The sequence below is a fragment of the Onychomys torridus genome, chromosome 11 (assembly GCF_903995425.1).
Source record: "Onychomys torridus chromosome 11, mOncTor1.1, whole genome shotgun sequence".
NCBI classification, from domain to species: Eukaryota; Metazoa; Chordata; class Mammalia; order Rodentia; family Cricetidae; genus Onychomys; species Onychomys torridus.
The window spans coordinates 38,981,695-39,002,499 of NC_050453.1; the positions used below are offsets into that span (position 1 = coordinate 38,981,695).

At 39.6% G+C, this 20,805-nt stretch overlaps 1 protein-coding gene across 1 annotated transcript in view; it reads right to left on the minus strand.

Moving 5' to 3' along the window:
• Acbd6 (acyl-CoA binding domain containing 6) overlaps nt 1-20,805 on the minus strand; it is a 151,516-nt gene that overhangs the window by 69,614 nt on the left and 61,097 nt on the right. Inside the window, exon 6 of the mRNA XM_036202948.1 lies at nt 8,995-9,084. Coding sequence (XP_036058841.1) covers nt 8,995-9,084 — 90 coding nt within the window. The remainder of the gene's footprint in view (nt 1-8,994; nt 9,085-20,805) is intronic.

The window sequence follows — 20,805 nt, forward strand, 5'->3', positions numbered from 1 at the left end:
CTTCCACAAAGCAGTTCATCATGCTCTGAGCACTCAACACTTCCAACCCAAAGTTCCAAATACTTCCATAAGCTCCCCAAACTAACTGCCAAGTCCGTCACAGTGACGCCCATTCTTGGTACCAATGTCTGTCCTAGTTTTCATTCTACTGCAATGATGAACACCATGGCCAACAACGACCTGGGGAGGAAAGTATCTTTTTAAAATTTAATTAGCACACAATGTACCTCTTTATATGAAAACCTGTGTATGCCTGTTCTCTTACATATACATACATAAATATAAAATAATGGCTATTTTTATGATGAATAAGAATTAACTGTTCAACTAATCAAATTTACGCCTACTTTTGTTCCTCTCTATATATAACTTTTGTTTAAATATGCAACTATAGTCATTTTTCTTAAAATATTTTAAGATTTATTTTTAAAAATTATTTTAAATTATGTGTCTGTTGCTGTGGATATGTGCAGAGGCCAGAGGATTTAGAGCCCCTGAAGTTGGAGTTACAGGTGGTTGTGAATCACCTAATATAAGTACTGGGAACCGAACTTGTGTCCTCTGAGAGCATCAAGTGCTCTTGCCTGAGGAGCCATCTCTCCAGCCCCTCTGAAAATGTTTTAAGTAACAAAACCAACATAACAGTGGATGTACTCAACTGAACTGATAACACTGACAACCAATGACCACTTCCTCTCGAACACAGTCGGTCACAACTCAATACTTAGTTAACAGACTGTAAGGTGCTTTTCAATTTCAAGATGTTAAAATATGAAAGAAAAACCCCTCATCTTAAAGTTGATTAAATGTGGTAGTTTAACACACCGCAATAAGAACACCACAGCTCAAATACTGCTGCTATCACAATTCTGAGACTTCAGTTCAACTCTGATGATCTACAGCACCTCTAGATGCCTATCAGCCATGCGCCCTTAAAGACCGAATGGCATAGAAAAACGATCACTACAAAACATTGAATGGAAAGAGGTACAAAACCAATATGGCTATTTTCTGCTTCTAAGTAGAATGGGAGAAGATGAATTAGGGTAGTTTTCTCATTATAGCATTTTTTTGGGGGGGGGGGTGGGGGATGCCATGTGTAGGTGGTGTGTGTACTGATAGGCATGTGTGAAGAGGCCAGAGCTGGATGTCAGATGTGTTCCCTGAGCACTCCTCAAGCAGGGCCTCTACTCACTGCAAAGCTTGATGACTCTGCTGAGCTCATCAACTCACTCTAGGGATCTGCCTGTCTTTGTTCTCCAAGTGCTGTAACTACAAGCAGACAGCCACATGCACTGAGCACTTAGCTGTATGTCAGGTGCTTTTTCCACTGAGCCATCTCTCCAGCCCAACGGGAGAGTCTCAGAAGCAAAAAAGGGAAGTGAACTAAAGCAGAGGCTCAGACTAAGCTGAGGGCAAGTGCAACAGACACTTGACAAAACAAAATCAACAAGACTTCTAGACAAAGCAGCTCTTCTCATACATGGCTCATATTTTGAAGCCAGGGCCTGTGCAAGAAAACAGAACATCTAGAGGGCACATAAAAATCTTCAGTAGTCTTTAAAACATGTCCTGCCTGGAACTAGAGAGATGGCGCAGTAGTTAAGAGCATTTGTTGCCCTTGCAGAGATTCTGGGTTCAATTCCCAGCACCTCCCATGCCAGGGATTTGATACCCATTTCTGACTTCTGTGGCCACTGCATGCATGTGGTACACACGTATACATGCAAACAAACACTTGTACACATAAATAAATCTAAAAAAAAAGCCAAAACATTTCCTGCTTTTAGAGATGGGAGGTGTGTGTGTGTGTCTCAAGTCTGTAGAGACAATGGTGGTGGTGACTCATGGCCTCAGAAGGCTGAGGCAGGGGATCACTGGGAGTTTTGGGCAAGGCTGGGCTACATAATGAGTTCCAGACTAGTCTGGGCCATAGAGGATGATCCAGTTACAACCAAACCAACTAACCAAACGCCCACACTCCACAAAACCAAAAAGGCCCATGGACTAACAACAATAAAGAAATGAAAGAATAACAAAATCTTCGTCTCTATAAGACTGCAATTAAGAAGCAATGTGAGGTAAGAGCTGGGCACATGAAATGTATGGAAATCATAAATGCAATCAAAACAAGAGTATGATTTTGAATGGTAAAGTCCACTTTTATAAGTCCTGTATCTTAAACACATCTAGGAATAGTCACATTTTAAAAGTTCTGTTAATTTTGATTTTTTTTTCAAGAAATTTGTCCATTTTATCTTAAGAATAATAAGAATTACAGCTAATTCCTCTATAGAACTTATGTGGGTTATAAGACAATGCAAGGACAGCACCAGAGTACAGAAAGACAGACAAAGAAAACAAACCCACAGACACCCTCACAGAAATAAAGGAGACAATCCAGCACAAGAAATCAACGTAACAGAAGACTTCTCAGTCAGTGTTTCAGGCTAAAGGAAAGACATCACAGGCATCGGGACGTTTAAGAATAAAAAGAGTATGAGATAAAATGCTATGTAGAAAGGTTGCTTGATACAAAAAGTATCTTATGAAGTCTATAAAAATAAAGGTAGTAACACACCATAACCACAGCAATTAGACAATTTCACAGCGCTTATGTTTCTCAAGACACAAGGATATATTACTCTAAGGTACATGAAAATAAGCTGAGAGTTGATTTTGTAATTTCTATTACTAAAAGAGTAGTTTTTTATAAGGTCTAGGAAATAAATACCTAATAGAGAAGGCAAAATGCAATAATTAAAAAATATTTGTTGCGTACCAGACAAGTCAATAAAGAAATGGAGAAACAAAAAGCAGGTAGGACAAAGAGAACACCACCAGCAAGACAGTGAGCTCCATGCAACCACAGCAGTGATCACACTAATTAGGAAAGTGACCTGAGCTCCATGCAACCACAGCAGTGATCACACTAAATTAGGAAAGTGAACTCAACACTGGGATTAAAGACAAAGATTATCACACTGGACAAAAACTAAGACCTAATAACTAACATGTTGTTTACAGAGAACATAGGCTAAATATGAAAACCCAGTGTATTTTTCACATTTTTATGTTGAAACTCTTACCCTCAATATGACAATACCTGAAGGACCTTTAAGAAGGTAATTATGGCTAGATGAGGACAGGGACCTCAAAACTGAAAATAAAATCTCTCTGCCCAGTACTAGAAAACAGAGGGAAAAAGAGAGAGAGAGGAGATGGGGAAGTGGGGGAAGGAGAGGGAGGGGGAGAGGGGGTTAAGAACCCCAAAGCAGTTTCAGAAAGTGCAGTATGTATGGGACCACTGGGAGGAATAGAGCGCCCAGCAGAACAGGCTGTTAGTTTCCGTAAGGATGGTGGGAGAAAGCTGAGAGTCTGAGAACAGAGTTCCACATCTGTGATCACTATTTGACAAGGTACTACAGGAGTTTCATGGGAGAAGGAATAGGCTTTTAATAATGTGGGCACCCACAGAGGTTTCCTGGTGAGAACTTACTCAGGGTCTGAGAATCTGAATTGCTTTACCCAGCAGGGCTGCATAAGGGGATGGACTGACCAGGGTGTGGTTGCCAGGTATTTGGAAAGGTCACCACATGGCTGTGCTGTGTGCGTTGATCTAGCAAGAAGGGATCTTTTGTTCCGCCCCTTGGCAATGTTATAAAAAGCCCTTTTGCATAAATGGGAAAGGCTGTTGGGTAGTCACCCAGGTCCTCCCGAAGCTATCCTGTGTCTCTGTCTTTCTCCTCTTCGCTATCTTTCTGTCTAATATTTTTCTTATCCTTCTCTCCTCCTCACGAGAACCCTTGAAAAAGTGGGAGCTGGCCTCCCACATAACAAATGATTAAATAACTAGATACCCACATAAAAAGATGAAGTTGGACTATTATTTCATACTCTATGTGAACCATTCAAAAGAAATCAGAGATCTAAGAGATAACACTATGAAAGTCTTAAAAGGACTTAATTATCATGATCTTTGATTAGATGATAGTTTCTTGAAAATGACACTAAAACACAAATAAAAATGAAAAAGTAAGTAGGATTACATCAAAATTTTAAAAATTTTAAAACAAAAATTTTGTTTCAAAGGACACTAACAATAAAGGAAAAGTCCATTGAATAGAAGAAAACATTTTAAAATCATGTATCTGAAGAGATTTGTATCCAGAACACATAAACAACTCATTCAAGTCCATGACAGACAACCCTATTTTTTAAAGTGGACACAAGGACAACATCGTGATATACATCTTTACTCCCAGAACTCAGAGGCAAGGGTAGATGGGTCACTGTGAGTTTGAGGCTAGCATGGGCTACACAGTGAGTTCCAGGCCAATCAGACCTACACAGTAAGACCCTGACTCAAAATGAATGAATGAATGAATGAATGAATGAGTAAAATAGATGCAGTATCTGAACAGAGATTTTCCCTACAGCATATGTAAGTGGTCAGTAAGTACATGAATAGAAACTGAAATCATTACCACATCTCCTGAATATCACAACCCCAATGAAACACCATTTCATACACATTAGGATGGGCATAATAAAAAGACAGATGATAACAAGTGTTGGCAAAGATGCAGGAGACTAGACCCCTCATGGTCTGTTGGTGTACATGGAAAATGGTACCACTCTTAGACATAAACACGCAGTCCCTCAATGAGGCATACATAGAGTTATCATAGAAGCCAGAATTCTACTCCTGGGAACAAGTACTGACCAGGAATGAGAGTGTATGCATATGTCCACATCCAACAGTGTTCTCAGATGCTTTATTTATAGTACACAAAAACTGAAGGACAAGAAACCCTAACTGTCCAACAGCAGGAGGGAGACAAACCGCAGCATATGCACACAATGGAATGTCACACAGCAATAAAAATAACTAATATATGTAACAACACGAATGACTCACAAATACTATGTTGAGTGTAGTAAGCCATATCTAAATGACTATACTAGATATCATATACTGTATAATGAATACTATTACAAAGATTCAAGTAGAATCTTTCACAAGGAGCTACAAGTAATCAGTGGTGATAAAAATCAGAGTAACAGTCACTTCAGGGTGGTATGGAAAGTGTGGATATTGACAGGAAGTAGCTTAAGGTGGTAGTTACAAGAGTGTGTGTGTGTGTGTGTGTGTGTGTGTGTGTGTGTGTACACACGCTGATACAATGAGCTGTATCCTTAGGATTTATGTATAATGTACCTCGCTGAATTTGTTTTATACTTTAATAATTTTAAATAAAGGAAAAGTACCTATGAACCAAAGACGAGAATGCAATGTATTCAAATTTTACAGTGGTGAGGTTAAGAGCTTAGATTCAGAGAATGTTCAGTTCTGGGTTTCTCACTAGCTACGTGGATTCTCAAAGCTCTTTTCTCTATCAGTAGCACATAGAAAGTAGTGCACGCACGTTACTGGGCTGCTGTGATGACTTAGGAGACAACGCACATAAACACAAAGGTTTCATGTCACCATCACATTCGGCAGCATCACCACTACACTGCAGTTTTCCCAGTTTTGAAACCTTTTACAACAAACAGTCAGCAGCAAGGCGTTCACTGCAGGCACACTGCCCGTGTACTAAGTCACCGTCCATTTAATTTATAAATGATAAAAGCCTGGCCAGGCCTGGTGGCATAGGCCTTTAATCCCAGCACTTGAGAAGGAGAGGCAGGAGGATTATAAGTCAAAGTCAGCCTAGTCTACATAGTGAGTTCTAGGAGATTCTGTGACTCAAAAACAAAAACAAAACAAAATTTAAAAAGCTCTTAAACACTTCTATTAACCTAAGCAAAATGCTTGACTTGTGTTACACCCATTACACAGGTGAATACTTAGAACCCACAGAATCTCACACGCCCCATCCCATTTATTGCCTTGATACTACTTTATACAAATCTGAGAACATCTACCAATAAATCTTTGACATCAAGTATCTTCTAATGTCATCTTGGTTAGTTTTATTGTCAACTTGACTATCTAGAGTTACCTGGGAAGTGGAAACCTCTCATTGCCTCCATCATACTGGCCTGTGGCTATGTCTGGAAAGACTGTCTTGACTAATGAAGGATGTGGAGAGCCCCGCTGACTGTGGGTGGGGCCGTCCCTGGGTTGGTGGTCCTCGACAGTATAAAAAGGCTAACTGAGCAGCATTTCTTCCTGGTTTCTGCTCTAGGCCCTGCCTGCAGTCCATCCCTGCTTCCCCTCAGTGATGGACTGGGACCTGGAAGTTGAAGCTGAAATGACCCCTTTTCCCCAAGCTGCTTTTGATCAGTGTTTTACTACAGCAACAGAGGTATCAAGATCACGTGATTGTGGGGAAGTTTCAAGAACTGAAAAGATGACTCAAGAAGAAGAGCACGTAGCAGTGTGTCTACACACACACACATCGTTATCCTAACACAGATGTGACAACAACCCAACTTCCAGAGTGGAACCAAAAGTCAAAACTAAGTAGAAGAAACAAAATATTAGTATAGAGCTACAGATGAAACCACAAAGGCTTTCTCAGAAATAAAGATTAGTTCCAGCCTCAGCAGCGCCACAGAATACAGCCGCTGCAGTTCAGCAAAGGGATTTATGAGACAGACGGAGAGTCAAATGACAGGAACACACAGAATAGAGCTGACACACTGCAATGACTTCACTCCACACTCACAGGAAAAGTTATTCTTCAGATAGTTGATAACATCAGCCTGCCTGTGCTGGGTTAGTACCAAGATCTATGGCCAAGCAAATAGTTCTAATAATATTGATTTTCTTTTTTGGCAACCAATAGGCCAGTCAATAATAATATTGTTTAAGAAAGATTGAGTCATGAGGGAGATGAACCTTTCCATCCATTTATTACGTTTGCATTGTCTGTATTTGAAAAGTGCTTTCAATAACAAAACCAACAGAGAAGCGGCAGTGAGTGGGAAAGCGCCCCCAGACCTAATCTGCAGAAGCCCTCTGACTTGGAAGCATGTTATCAACTCAGACGACAGAGCCAACAGCATTCCCATTAACGGGCACTAGATAGATCAGATTATAACCATCAAGAACAAAGTTAAAGAGAGGATGGGAGCGACATCAAGTGACCACGTGAATGCAGGGGCAAGGAAGACACTGCCAGGCACCATGCCATCCTAAGCAATTTATCCTACAACCCACATGGAACCTCAGCTCTGCATAAAACCAGTGTTCAGTCAGCAGTGCTTTAGAAAGCCATACAAGGCGGGGTTTGGGGCTGTGTGCTTTGTCCTATCCCAACAACAGAACTGGCAAAAACAGAAAAAAAAAAAAGCTCAGACAATGCCTAAAGTGGGAACATTTTCCTTTAAATTACCATGAAATTCTTTACAGTCATGTGAAGACACGAATACACCCACGTGTTCCTGCTGTTCACTTTCACTCAGTGGCGGGAGTGGTTCAGGAAAGTGAGAATAAAGTGACAATTTCTAACATTTACACAAACAGTGAAGCAAACGGCAGGAAACCCCCAAATGAACAGTGGAGACACAGCCTCACTCAACGTGAAATCGTCTGAAGCTACGCTCTTTAAAGAGCGTGCCCAAGGACATACAGACACAGTCACGGGATGGAGGACAGACCCAGGGACAGACTGAAATGAGGACCAGATATATGGTAAGGAAGATGCTGCAAGAAGCTAAAAGGATTATCCAATAAATATTAGAACAACCTGCTTGACATCTGGAAAAAATAAAACCTCTACTAACATATACAAGGCACAGGGTAATTCTTGATGGCTCAAAGAAACCATGAAACGGAGAAAGTTCCAGAAGAAAGCATGAGGAACAGCTTTAACATGTCACATGCATTGCATACTAAAACTTTGTCTTCATACATAAAACATTTCTAAAATCTTTTAAAATTATCAATCTAATAAATAATATAGTAGGCAAAAGCCATAAACAAATGGTTCATAAAGTGAAATATGCATTTTAAGATATACCAAAGGAGTCACGCAGTGGTGGCACATGCCTTTAATACCAGTGCTTGGGAGGCAGAGACAGGCAGATCTCCGAGTTCAAGGCCATCCTTGTCTACAGAGTAAATTCCAGGATAGCCAGGACTACACAGAGAAACACCATCTCAACAAAACAAACTTGAGTGCGTGCGCGCGCGCGCACACACACACATACATACACATGAGGCTCAGCACTGCTTAGTCATCAGGGAAGGGTAAATCAAAATCCTATCATGATGAGGTAAAGTTCCATCTATTAGGATGGTATTTAAGAAGGAAGGGAAAATAAAGATGGGTGAAGTTGGGAGTCACAAACGCTGGTGGCGGCAGCGGCGGCTGTGCACGCCTTTAATGCCAGCACTCAGGAGGCAGAGGCAAGGTGGATCTGAGTTTGAGGCGAGGCCAGCCTGGTCTACAGAGTGAGTTCTAGGACAGCCTGAGCACACAGAGAAATCCTGTCTCCCAAAACCAAAAACAAACCAACCAAACAAACAAACAAAAAACCCAAAAAAAATAAAAAAGAAAGAAAAAGAAAAAAGAAAAACAAGCAGATTAGTGGTTGCAAGGTTTGGGGTGAGAGGAAAGCAGAAGTAAGTGTGGAAATGCTACAGGATTTCCCACTGGATGATGGCAACACTGTGGAGCTCTACAGCATGGGCTGTGGTGCCATATGCCTTAAGACATCTAATCTCATAAATTTCCTTATGAGAATTTCACTTCAGGTTTGTTTGTTTGTTTGTTTGTTTGTTTTTAAGCTCCTTTTTAGGGGCTGGAGAGATGGTTACAAGCACTGGCTGTTCTTCCAGAGGACAGAGGTTGGATTCCCAAGGCCCACAATCCTACTCCGACTCAGAGGATCCAGTACCCTCTTCTAGCCTCCCTGGGCCACTGCACACATGTGATACATAGACATACATACAGGCAAAGCACCCATACACATACAATACAAATAAATGAATCTTAATTAAGAAGAAGAAAAGCAAGCTCATTTTGAAGCTGCTCTTACCTGACAATTAATGTCAGCTTTATACTGCAGTAAGACTGTGACCAGCTCCTTATGTCCTCGGTCACATGCCCAGTGGAGCAGAGCTCTGCCCTACAAGTAGGAGACAAAGAAGGAACTTGTTAATCTACATGTGGGGCCATACAGAGTTCATATGCTAAGCAAGATGGGGAAACAGATATGTAAAATTGTAGATTAATTATTCTGAGGATGATATAAAATGCACTATGGGAAAGCAACAGACAAGCAACAGGAAGCCCCAAATTCTACTTCTGATCTATCGCATATAAGCCCAGTAACTTCTTTGATCTAATCAATTTCCTTACCTGAATAATGGTAAATCAATAACATGAGTTGGGCTGGCAAAATGGCTTAGCCCATAAAGATGCTTGCTACCAAGCCTGATGACCTGAGCTCCATTCCAGGATCTACAAGATGGAAGAGAGCTGACTGTGGCAAGCTGTTCTTGGATCTCTGTGCAGGTGCACATGTGTGCACATACATGCACAAATAAGTACATAAAATGTAGTAAGAATATTTGCTGAATGAATAAGCTCACTGCTGAGCCATCTCTCCAGGCTCATGACACACTACTTTTGACTTTTCTATATCAAGCATTTACAATTACTATTAATGTATTATTCCTGTTTTTGACTGGCAGAAAGTCTTGGTGTACCTAATAAATGAAGCCTACTTGGCCCCCAAACAGACAACCCCCCAAAGCTGCAGGGTTCTTCTGAACGAATGGATGGATGAAGTATGGTATAACTCTACTCTGAGGGTGACAGTAATGTTCTTATAAAGAACAGGATGAGTTTCCACATTAAGGGGCAACCCCTGACTGTCACTGTAGAAAACATTTAAATACACAAAAGTTGGGACAAGGATGACTTGAAAAGGTACCCTCCACGGTAGCTTTTCTAACCCACCTACACTGTTTTTATCATGTAGACTCTCTTGATACATCTATTAGTTCAACTAATTGAATAAATAGCTAGGGCAACTTCTTCCTTACAGATTTCCTTTTTTATTGTTTTCACTTGTTTGATTTTCTTTTATTTACCTGTGAGTATCTGTTTTCCTACACAAAGTCCTAAAAGAATTTTGCACACATAAAATTATAAAAGAGGGAAATAAAAATTTGAAAATGTGGGCAAATCAGCCCTGTATGGTGGCACATGACTTTGGTCCCTGCACTAGAGAAGCAGAGGCAGGCTGATTTCTGTGAGTTCAAGGCCAGACTGGTCTACATGGTGAACTCCAGGATAGACAGGCCTATGCAGAGAGAACCCGTCTCAAAAAAGAAGAAAAAAGAACAAGAAGGAAGGAGGAGGAGGAAGAGGAGGAGAAGGAAGAGAAGAAGAAAAAAAGAGTCAGATAATTAGTTCTACCTTTATTTAGAGTAGGTATGAAGTTCAACTATTAATAATAATCACTGCATAATTACAGCATGTGACATGCTTCCATAGCATACATAGAGAACTATTTCACAGTAGCAAAACTTAATGCTATGTACTTTTGTGCACAGTTATGGAGTGTGGCACACTTCCATAGCATATATATGATAACTGTATCACAATGGGGAAACTTAATACTATGTACTTTTACAAGACGTATAGGTAATTTCTACTTCTCAAGCGGGCTTCTGATTTTTCCTTAGGTCTGACCCAATCATGTTTCACCAACTAATGCTGAACTATGAATCCTTCCCTGTGCTGATGGCAGAGTAAATGAGCAACACTTTCACCGTTAATGGGGGTTATATTTTAAATTTGTCACATGTGGTGCCAAAATTTACTTTAGGGGAAACACCTGTGACTGGACCTCGGGGTGAGTTTCCAGAAAGATGGCACACAGTCATGTTTTAAGAAGGATGATGCACTCGCAGACATTTGCACTATGCTTTTTAATACATGTTCTGACCTGCAATGTAATTAATTTCTGTAACACATTATTTTAATGGTACACTAATTAACCTTGAATTAGAATAAATTCTCTGACAATGACTTTGTAGAAGTGCTAGAGATCCACATTAAGACCACCTAGTGATTAATACTTACACAGTATTAAAAAGCTAAAAAACCGAGAGTAGGAGTAAACATTTACAGATGACAAAACAAAGCAGGCTTTGGGATTTTCACCTTCATGATACTGTATAACTAAATGAATAAAGATCAGAACAGCAAGATGTCTGTGCCCTTGATTTCCTCAAATTATGATGTTCCTGAAAACATGCCCTCACTTTAGATTGTTTTCCAGTAATAACATAAGCAGTAATACAGAGATGCAGCCTCACAAAGGATTATGAAAAGTTCAGGAGAGAAACACCCATGGTTTCTTCCCTTTTTCTTTGTAACAACATTATACACAGGCCAACAGGATGCAGCTAGTGAATTATTGCAGGTATAAGATTCCCCAGGTTCTCCTTCAGGAAGAAAAGCATAAATTAGGTATATATTAAAGCTACATTTGCTCAAAAACTTCTTCCAATTTTATTTTGTAATTCTGTATGAGTAATCTCTTACAAATCTTTGAGCTAAGTGTACTTCTTGCAACTACAAAATCTGACAAGTCTTTGTTTCTACTTTTTAAAACCCTGCTGGGAAAAAAATATCTTAGTAATACCTAGAGATGAAGAGGTTATTAAAAAGGATTCTGCTGCCTTAGAATATCCTGGGTAAATTCTGTAACTCAAATCCCTAAGTGAGGGAGGAAAAGTTCTCATCTATTAACCAATGGTGTTACCGTGCCCTCCCTTAGACAGACAAATGACTCTAAGGTACTTCGCAGCTGCACAGCGGTGACGAACCTATTAAGTGGTATTGCTTTCCTACCTTCTAGGAAACAGAGAGTGGCTCTAATATTTCAAACGCTTCTTTGATATCCTTAACTGCCCTAAACCATGTAGAATTTTTAAATGAGATTTTTCACCCCTAGAGACCACAAAATTAAATGCAGATAGATACTGAATTATGAAATGAGTATTCTTTATGGCATTTAGAGGTCAGATACAAAGTATATGTACCCTATCTACACAGATACAAACCACAGATGAACAAACATGGTGAAGTTGCTATATGTAAGTTTTTGAGAGATCTCCCCCTTGCCATTGTATCAAATATGTATGGTAGGGTACCGTATAATTATCAGATGAACAGATAGATGGGATCTAATGGACATAGGGGATGCAGAGTACCAATACAAAGAATGGGGAGTGTCCTGAGGTCAGACTGCTCTCAGACATGGCCTCTGGACGTGGACATCAACAGGAACAAGGTCATGGTAAATTGCAACTTCCACATTACAGACAGCGGGAAATTGACAACACCATCAGACCTGTCCAGGGGAAGCTTGCTGCAGGAGGGCTGAGGACCCCTGGGCTGGTGAGAAGGCTGGGGACACAGGTGGCTTTGGAAACCACAATTCCTTCACAGGTATGCGGTCAAGAGGATTCAGATGGGGAGTCACTGAATCTGTGGTAGCTGTAGTGGTTGACTATTGCCCAGAGTAGTAAGTACCACTGAAGAGAGGTCCTGAATTACCTCGCGACTTCTCTTTCATAGGAAGGTGACTTCTCTTTCATAGGAAGGTTTCTTAACTATAGCATACTAGTCTGTATGTTTGTTCTTAACAAAATACTACTATGGCTTAATAAAGTAAGTGAAAGCTTTGATTTTGTCTTTTTGTAACTCTTAAATACATTTTTTAAAAAAATTTAAAAAGTAAGTAGGGTGGTGGCATATGCCTTTAATTCTCACTCTTGGGAGGCAGCAGTAGGTGGATCTCTGAGTTTGAGGCCAGCCTGGGCTACAGGTAGGGCTACACAGAGAAATAATAATAATAACAATAATAATAATAATAATAATAATAATAATAATAATAATGGTGGTGGTGGTGGTATTGTGTTCCCCAAAATATTGTGCACCCAAATAAACTTATCTGGGGTCAGAGACAGAACAGCCACAATATTAAACATAGAGGATAGGCAGTGGTAGCACACGCCTTTAATCCTACCATTCCAGGGGCAGAAATCCCTCTGGATCTCTGTGAGTTCAAGGTCACAATGGAAACAGCCAGGCTTGGTGACACACGCCTTTAATCCCAAGAAGTGAACCTTTAATCCCAGGGAGTGACGGCAGAAACCAGAAAGATATATAAGGCATGAAGACCAGAAACTAGAAGCATTTGGCTGGTTAAGCTTTTAGGCTTTGAGCAGCACAGTTCAGCTGAGACCCATTCTGGATGAAAACTCAGAGGATTCCAGTCTGAGGAAAGAGGATCAGCCGAGAAACTGGCAAGGTGAGATAGCTGTGGCTTGTTCTGCTTCTCTGATCTTCCAGTGGTCACCCCAATAACTGGCCTCAGGTTTGATTTTATTAATGAGACTCTTTAAGATTCATGATAATAATAATAATAATAATAATAATAATAATAATAATAATAGTAAACAAAATAAAGTGCAATGGGGACTTTGTGTGTAGAGTTTCAGTCACTGAAGGAGGTGAAAAGTTTGGAGATGGGTGAGGTGATTGGCTGCATGGAACTACCCACATAAAAACAGCAGCAATGGTAAATTGTGTTATGTATAGTCTATTACAATTTAAGAAATAAGATGTCCAAGTTCATATGAGTGAAGTTACTTTTGCTATTTTCTGATTCTGTATTAAGTATGAGTTTCTGATTGATGACTGAAGCCATTTTGCTAATGAAAATTACGGCCACTGATTTTTAAATGGTATTGTCTATATCAATACAAATATGTATAGTTAGGGAGTCAGTAACACATTTCTCAATCAGTATGAAAAGCAAAGCCCTTCAAAATTTTTACAGGTACTGTTTTTCTTCTTGTCCTTTCCAAATCGTAAACGTAGCTTCAGTACAAGGCCAACTAAATCTTTTACTTTTCTGCTGGGTCAATACTGTCAGTTTTATCATATTTTTCAAGCAGTTTCTTGAGCCAAAAGTGTACATTACATTATATTATGTCATGAGCCACAGATTTAAAATAAAACAAGGGGAAGCGATGGGATCAACAGAAAGGTGATCTTCAAATTAATGTAGGACCTGCTCTGAGAAAATGTCCTCTACTTTGCTAGTACATTGCTACTTGTATTCTAAATTAAACTCAAATTACTGTAAAGATTTAAAATACTAATTGAATGTCATCGGTAAATATTACTTAGTGTTTATTTATGGAACTTACCTGAGAAATAATTTGAAAAACAAGGATTACATAATTTGTGTCCAATTTCATAGTAATTTGCTTATACTATAAATATACTTTACCAATTATTTACACCTTCTTTCTCCCTTAAAAGATACTTTCTTGATTCAGCTCAGGCGGTTGCAAGTCACCCACAGCCCAGACTGGGTCCTCAAGCTGACTTGATGGCATGGGTGAAGAGGAGCTGGCTCTACCTGTCGCCTGAGGGGGGCGGCCCCAGAGTCCTGGCTTGACCAGCTCAACTACCCACCAGGCCCATAGCGGGACCTTAGGTTGGCCCACCCTAACATCTACCCCATCTAAGAACCTGCTGGAGCTTGTAAAAGGACTGGTCCTGTGAAATGATACCTGGAGGATCTGAGAGAAGTCCTGGTGAGAACCCAGTGATGATGGTGTAGTAGAAACCAGAGACCTTGAAACAGACTAATGACTCTGGCAATGAGCATTTGCTAGTAAAGGTGACTGGACCAAAGGGTATACTTTGTGACACACTGTGGCTCCCAATGCCACCAGGACGAATGAAGAGGTATCGGAAAGGCAGGAAAAATGGAGGATCGAAGATTTTTTGTTTGTTTGTTTGTGTGTTTTTGTACCGGGGTGGGTAGGGGAGGTATTTTTTTTATTGTTGTTGTTTTTCTTTGTTTGCTCATTTTGGTTTGGTTTGATTTGTTTTTTTTTAATTTTCTTTTGGGGGACACTGCAGGGGTGATGGGAAGATATGGAGAGACTGGGAGATGAGCTACCGGTATTAGAGTGCATGATATGAAATTCCCAATGATTCAATAATGAAATTATGTAAAATAAAAAATAAATAAAAGATATTTTCTTTCTATTTTTGTTTGTTTTGTTTTTTGAGACAGGGTTTCTCTGTGTAGTTTTGGTGCCTATCCTGGATCTTGCTCTGTAGACCAGGCTGGCCTGGAATTCACAGAGATCCGCCTGGCTCTACCTCCCAAGTGCTGGGATTAAAGGCCTGGGCCACCACCACCCAGCCAAGATATCTCCTTGAAGCTGGAGAGACAGTGCATAGGTTAAGAGCACTTGCTGCTCTTCCAGAGGACCCAAATTTGGTTCTTTGTACCCTCACTGGGTATCTCTCAAGTGCCTGTAACTCCAGCTCCAGGGGATCTGATGCCCTTTCCTGGCCTCCAAAGACATCACTATGCACATGGTAGGCACTCACATAGACACAGATGCACATACACATAAATAAAAATAACAGTAAATCTTTGTTGAAAATAAGGTATTTTCTTGGAATAATTGTGAATGCTCAGCATATGTGAAGAACTGTAGCAAAATGGTCAAATATAAAACCTGAACCAGAAATGAAATGAAGACCAGTCTTAGGACCCTCACCCCTCCACGTTTTTCTTCATATTGGAAGAGCCCTCTGATGTGGGACAAAAAAAAAACAAACCAGTATTTTTATTTAAAACAGGTTGATTATAAATGCAATCTATTTCTAAAGATAAAAAGGGGATATGATATAGATATGATAGGATGAAAGGGTAGATTAATGAACTTACTTCTAAAGAGCAACAACTTGTTTAAAATGTTTTACATTGGTGTAGATTTTAGTCTATTGATACAAACTTAAAGTTAATTTTGTTATACTGTGTGTATATTTCTACTCCTGTTTAAGGTATTATGTTTGTATAGCTCATTTTAAATTGAAATGGATAATTAAAAATAGATTAATGATTAGTCATCTATGATAATCATACTCATAGCCATGTTAGTTAAGTCTTCTAGATATACATAGAGATATTTCAGATAGATAGGTAATCTTCAAATACTTCAAAGACCTACAGAATATGGCATTTAAAATACTTTTAAAATTTAGACTTTCTGGACAGTGAGACATGTCTGCTCCTGGCAGCACCAATTTACTTCAGAGAGGAGGATGGGCACTGAAGACACTTCATATGGAATTTATCTTCACCTTGGCAAAAATAGCCATTTGGGCAAGAAACTGTTCTTGCCTGGACTGCTTGATGGACTGTACTTGCAGGACCCATAGAAAGGTGACCACTGAACTTTGCTTGACAAAATAGTCCTTCAGGTTCCTGCTTTGCAGAGGAAACTGCCAGACGTTCTACAGGACACTGAGAGAAGTGACCGAGAGACTCTAGCCCTGTGGGCTGAAGACAAATGCCCCAACTTTACAAAGGAACATTAGGTGACTGTCCAGGCTGCCAGCTGTCTCTGTCTACCCTGCAAGACTCCCGAAAAATGCTTGCATCCTTCTCCCGGTTCTCAGGTAATATTATATCCTTCTGAGGTCTTTGATATGGTTGAAGACTAGATAGTTATAATTTCTTCAATTATGATAAAAGATAAGTTAGATATAAAACCTTAGACTCACAAATATAAGATAGATAGGATATCTTCTTTAATATTGTAACTGTAATTCTTGCTTGATAATTGTTTTGTTATATGTAATTGTACTATGTAAAAGTTAAAACCTTCCTTAAAAAAAAAAGAAAAGGGGAAGTGCTGTGGATATTGCTCTGTGTAAATAAAGTTCTGATTGGCCAGTGGCCAGGCAGGAAGTATAGGCGGGACAAGAGAGTAGAGAATTCTGGGAAGTAGAAGACTGGAGAGAGACACCTCCAGCCGCCGCCAGGAGAAGCAACATGTAAAGACACTGGTAAGCCACAAGCCATGTGGCAAAGTATAGATAAGCAGAAATGGGTTAATTTAAGATAAAAAAGTAGATAACAAGAAGCCTGCCACAGCCATACAGTTTGTAAACAATGTAAGTTTCTGTGTGCTTTCTTGGTTGGGTTTGAGCAACTGTGGGACTGGCGGGTAAGAGATATTTGTCCTGACTGGGCCAGGCAGGAAAACTCTAACTACATCCAGTTCCAAACATTTGCAGGTATTAAAATTAGTTAATAAATGATAAAGCCCATGTTGTTATACACCTGACAGAAAAACTTCCTGAGTAGAAGGAATAATGACAAGACCTTTCCTCTTATGCAAAATAACACCCCTAACACCTCCTTGGGAGGAAGAGGCAAGTGGATCTCTGAGAGTTCAAGATCAGCCTGCTGGTCTACAAAGCGAGTTCCAGAACATCCAGGGCTGTTACACAGAGAAACCTTGTCTCAAAAAACCAAAAATAAGAAAAAAGAAAAAGAAAAAAGAAAGTTATGCCTTATGTAGTGGGTTTTATCACATTTCATTGTATAAACATATGAAATTCTCAAACAATAAAGTATTTGAAAAAAGAACATATGCCTTGGGCTGAAAGTACAGCCCAAAGTCTAGTATATGAAAGGCCCTGGGCTCAACCACACAGCAGAACAAAAAACTAAAAGAAAAGAAAGGGAACAAACACCACTTATTGAAAAGGCATTTCACATAGATCTGTCCTTACATGATGATGGTCAGGTCCAAACATCTGCAGCTCAGGAAATGATTAATAAATTTATAATAATTTAACAATTTATTGTGTCATTTTAATGCATTCACATTATGCATTCTTTTCACTCTATGACTATAATTAAGGTTATATAGCTCACAGCACATTTTATATGTTATAAATTTAATTTTTAGTCACATAAGGGCAAGACTAAAATTGTTTGAACCTGTTAGTGAATATTTTCAATCAAAATGATATGGTAATGTTATCTCCAGAAATCCTATACAATTTGTACAGAAATGTCCTAAGTTCAAACATTAGAAACATAAATAGGCTGTCTTTTCCACACTAAACGTTCTTCCCAACTCAGAAGCACAGTTCTGAGGGTATACACTTTCAGTCTATCAAGACTCACCAAACGGTTCTACTTGTTAGAGTTTTAAGTGCCATGAAGCACGATAATTTATTTCATTTAGGATGTCAAATTTGATTCTGATTTTAAGCTCCAGCTCCCCATGTTCTTAAATTAATTCATACAAATCCCTGATTGATAATAAAGGGCCTGCCATCAGTATTCAAAGCTCAGCCCACATTGTCATGGCTGAGAAGGCAGAAATCTGCTTGGAGCAATGAGAGAACCCAACTGAATTCTTGGTGTCTCAGTCTATGAATGTGTAAGCACTTCATCTGTTCATGGAAACACAACGTTCTGGCGGGCTGGGGTAACAGCAGCTGCATGGGGAGCAAACCCGAAGAGCTGAGCAATGCTGGACCGAACGCTGAAGGGTCAAGCAACAGCTTCCAACTTCTTGTTCCACCAACACAAATTTATTTTATTTAGTGAAGCTGCTTCTGTTCTAGGCACTCATTCCAACTTCCCAATCATCTTTGCAGAGGTCAGATAAGGGTAGGACCTTACAACTATATAGGAAGGAAAGAAGAGAGACAAGCAGAAAGAGAGGAAGGAAGGAGGGAGGGAAAGGAGGGGAAGGGAAGGAAAGGAGGGTTGCTGTTGCCGCAAACCCTAAGATGAGCAGGGCCAGCTGAGTAAGTTTCTCCTGCTTTGCTTAACCCTCCTAAATCCGCAGGTGAGAATGCTCTGCTGGAGCGGAGTCCTACCTGGCAGCTGTCTGAATCAGAAAGGCAAATGCACATCTCTGAATGCTAGCTCTTGCTTGTGAAATAAGGATGAATCTACTATAAAAGATTCCTGTGAATGCGGCAGAGTAAGGAGCCAAGTGCTCTGCAGACTCTAACAGACACTGTGTAAGGTACTGTTAGCTGAAAGATAAAAATATTAATAGGGGTCACATGGTACACGAATACTTTCCAATGGAAAATGGACCTTGAAAAGTTAGTGTCTTCATTTATTTCTTCATTTTACTCTCACTTTTCATTCATATTAAGGATAACTAACAAAGTTGACAATTATGCAGTGTGTACTGCGTTAGGTATGATTTACACACAGATATTAACTCACTAATACTCAAAGTGATCCTGAGGCATGTCCTGTTACCTCCATCTACTTATTAGGAAACTAAGGCAGAGAAAACTCAACATGGGTTATGTAGCTGGAAGCGACAGAACCAGGACTTGAACCCGTGCAGTGGAGCCTTCATCATTACTTCATCTACCATTGCTACCTAGTCATTCATTAGTTCATTAACTATTCAGGGAATATGCTGAGAATTCTGATAGAGTGTCAATGAAATCTCAAATCATTTACACTTTTAAAGGAAGCTAGAAAAAGAAATGGTCCACAAGAACAGGAAAATAAATAACAAAAGAGAAAGGTATGAAGGAGATACTCCAGGAAATCAGGGAAGTAAACTATAAAAGAAAGTCACAGGACCCAGAAAACATGAAGCCAGGCAAAGAAAGAAGAGAAATTCCAAAACAGTAACACAGAAAAGGCCCAGGAGAACATCCACACAGAGATCAAGACATCAACTAGTGCAGACTGGGGATGAAGAAGGAAGGGCCACCCCAAGACAGATGGCATGGGAACTCTCTGGAGAGCACGACGAGAGGGGGAACTCGTGATAGGAACAGAGAAAACCAAGGCAGTGGAAATAATATAGATGTAATTACCGACTTTCAGAAGAACAAAACGTCGCTCCATGGTAAGTAGGTATTACCATGCAGTTATAGAATCACCAATTCTTTTTTCCACCATTGCCTTGCTTATTGATAATTACAACAAACATCCCACTAAAACAGGCCTTGCTCTTATGACTTGTTTTGGCCAAAAGAATGTAGGTTGATGTGATATATAACACATCTAATAAAAGAAAATGTTAATGTACTTGGTGTATGTATGGAGAGGGATGTCTTATTATACCTAGTTTAGTTTCTATACCAGAGTATCTAACTCATTGGAAAAAAGAAGCCAAATGAAATCAAGAGGAACTGGTTCCAAATAAAGCTAGCAGAACATAGCAAGATGCCTTAACTAATCCCAAGTCCTTCTGAAATACTAAAAAGACAAACGTCAAACAGGAAACAAAGTAAAAGAATATTAGAATATGTGAAATGTTATCATCCATGACAAGATGGTGATAGAAGCAAGAAATTATAAGCTACTGAACCTTGGGAGCTGTTTGTTATTGTAGCAGAAGTTGACTGATACACACAGGGCAGTCCATTGCTCAACAATGAGCAGTACTTACACAGTATAATAACATAAGCACCAATTTAATATTCAACCAGAAAGCTGAAATTTAAATGTGTCATAATGCTATTAAGAAGGCAGAGAAAGACAGAGAGGAAGATGATTAAAACAGGTAAGCAAAATATAAAACAGAAAGAACTCAGACATAAGACAAAAGTATATTGTTTAGCATCACATATGTAAACTACAAAAGAAGCAAAATTAAAAGAATTCAAAGTTTTTGCCTCAAGCACACTAGAATCAAATGTAGTACTGTAATTTACACTTTCAATTCCAGAAGTCAGACAGTCTAGTACAGGGAAGATGTTTTCTAAAGGTGAGACATTAAAGACTACCCCGTATACAAAGCTCTCGATTACACACAAATGACTCTCTGCACACTCAACAGATCACCTGTGAACACTGTCTTCCTAACAACTGCCATGTTTTAGCCATCTCATGTCAGACTCCCTTTTTTGTTGTGTTGTTAGTGCCAAAGATGGAACTCAGGGCCTTGTACATGCTCGATAAACACCTCCAGGACCCCTGCAACCATGCCCACGTTCGTCTACA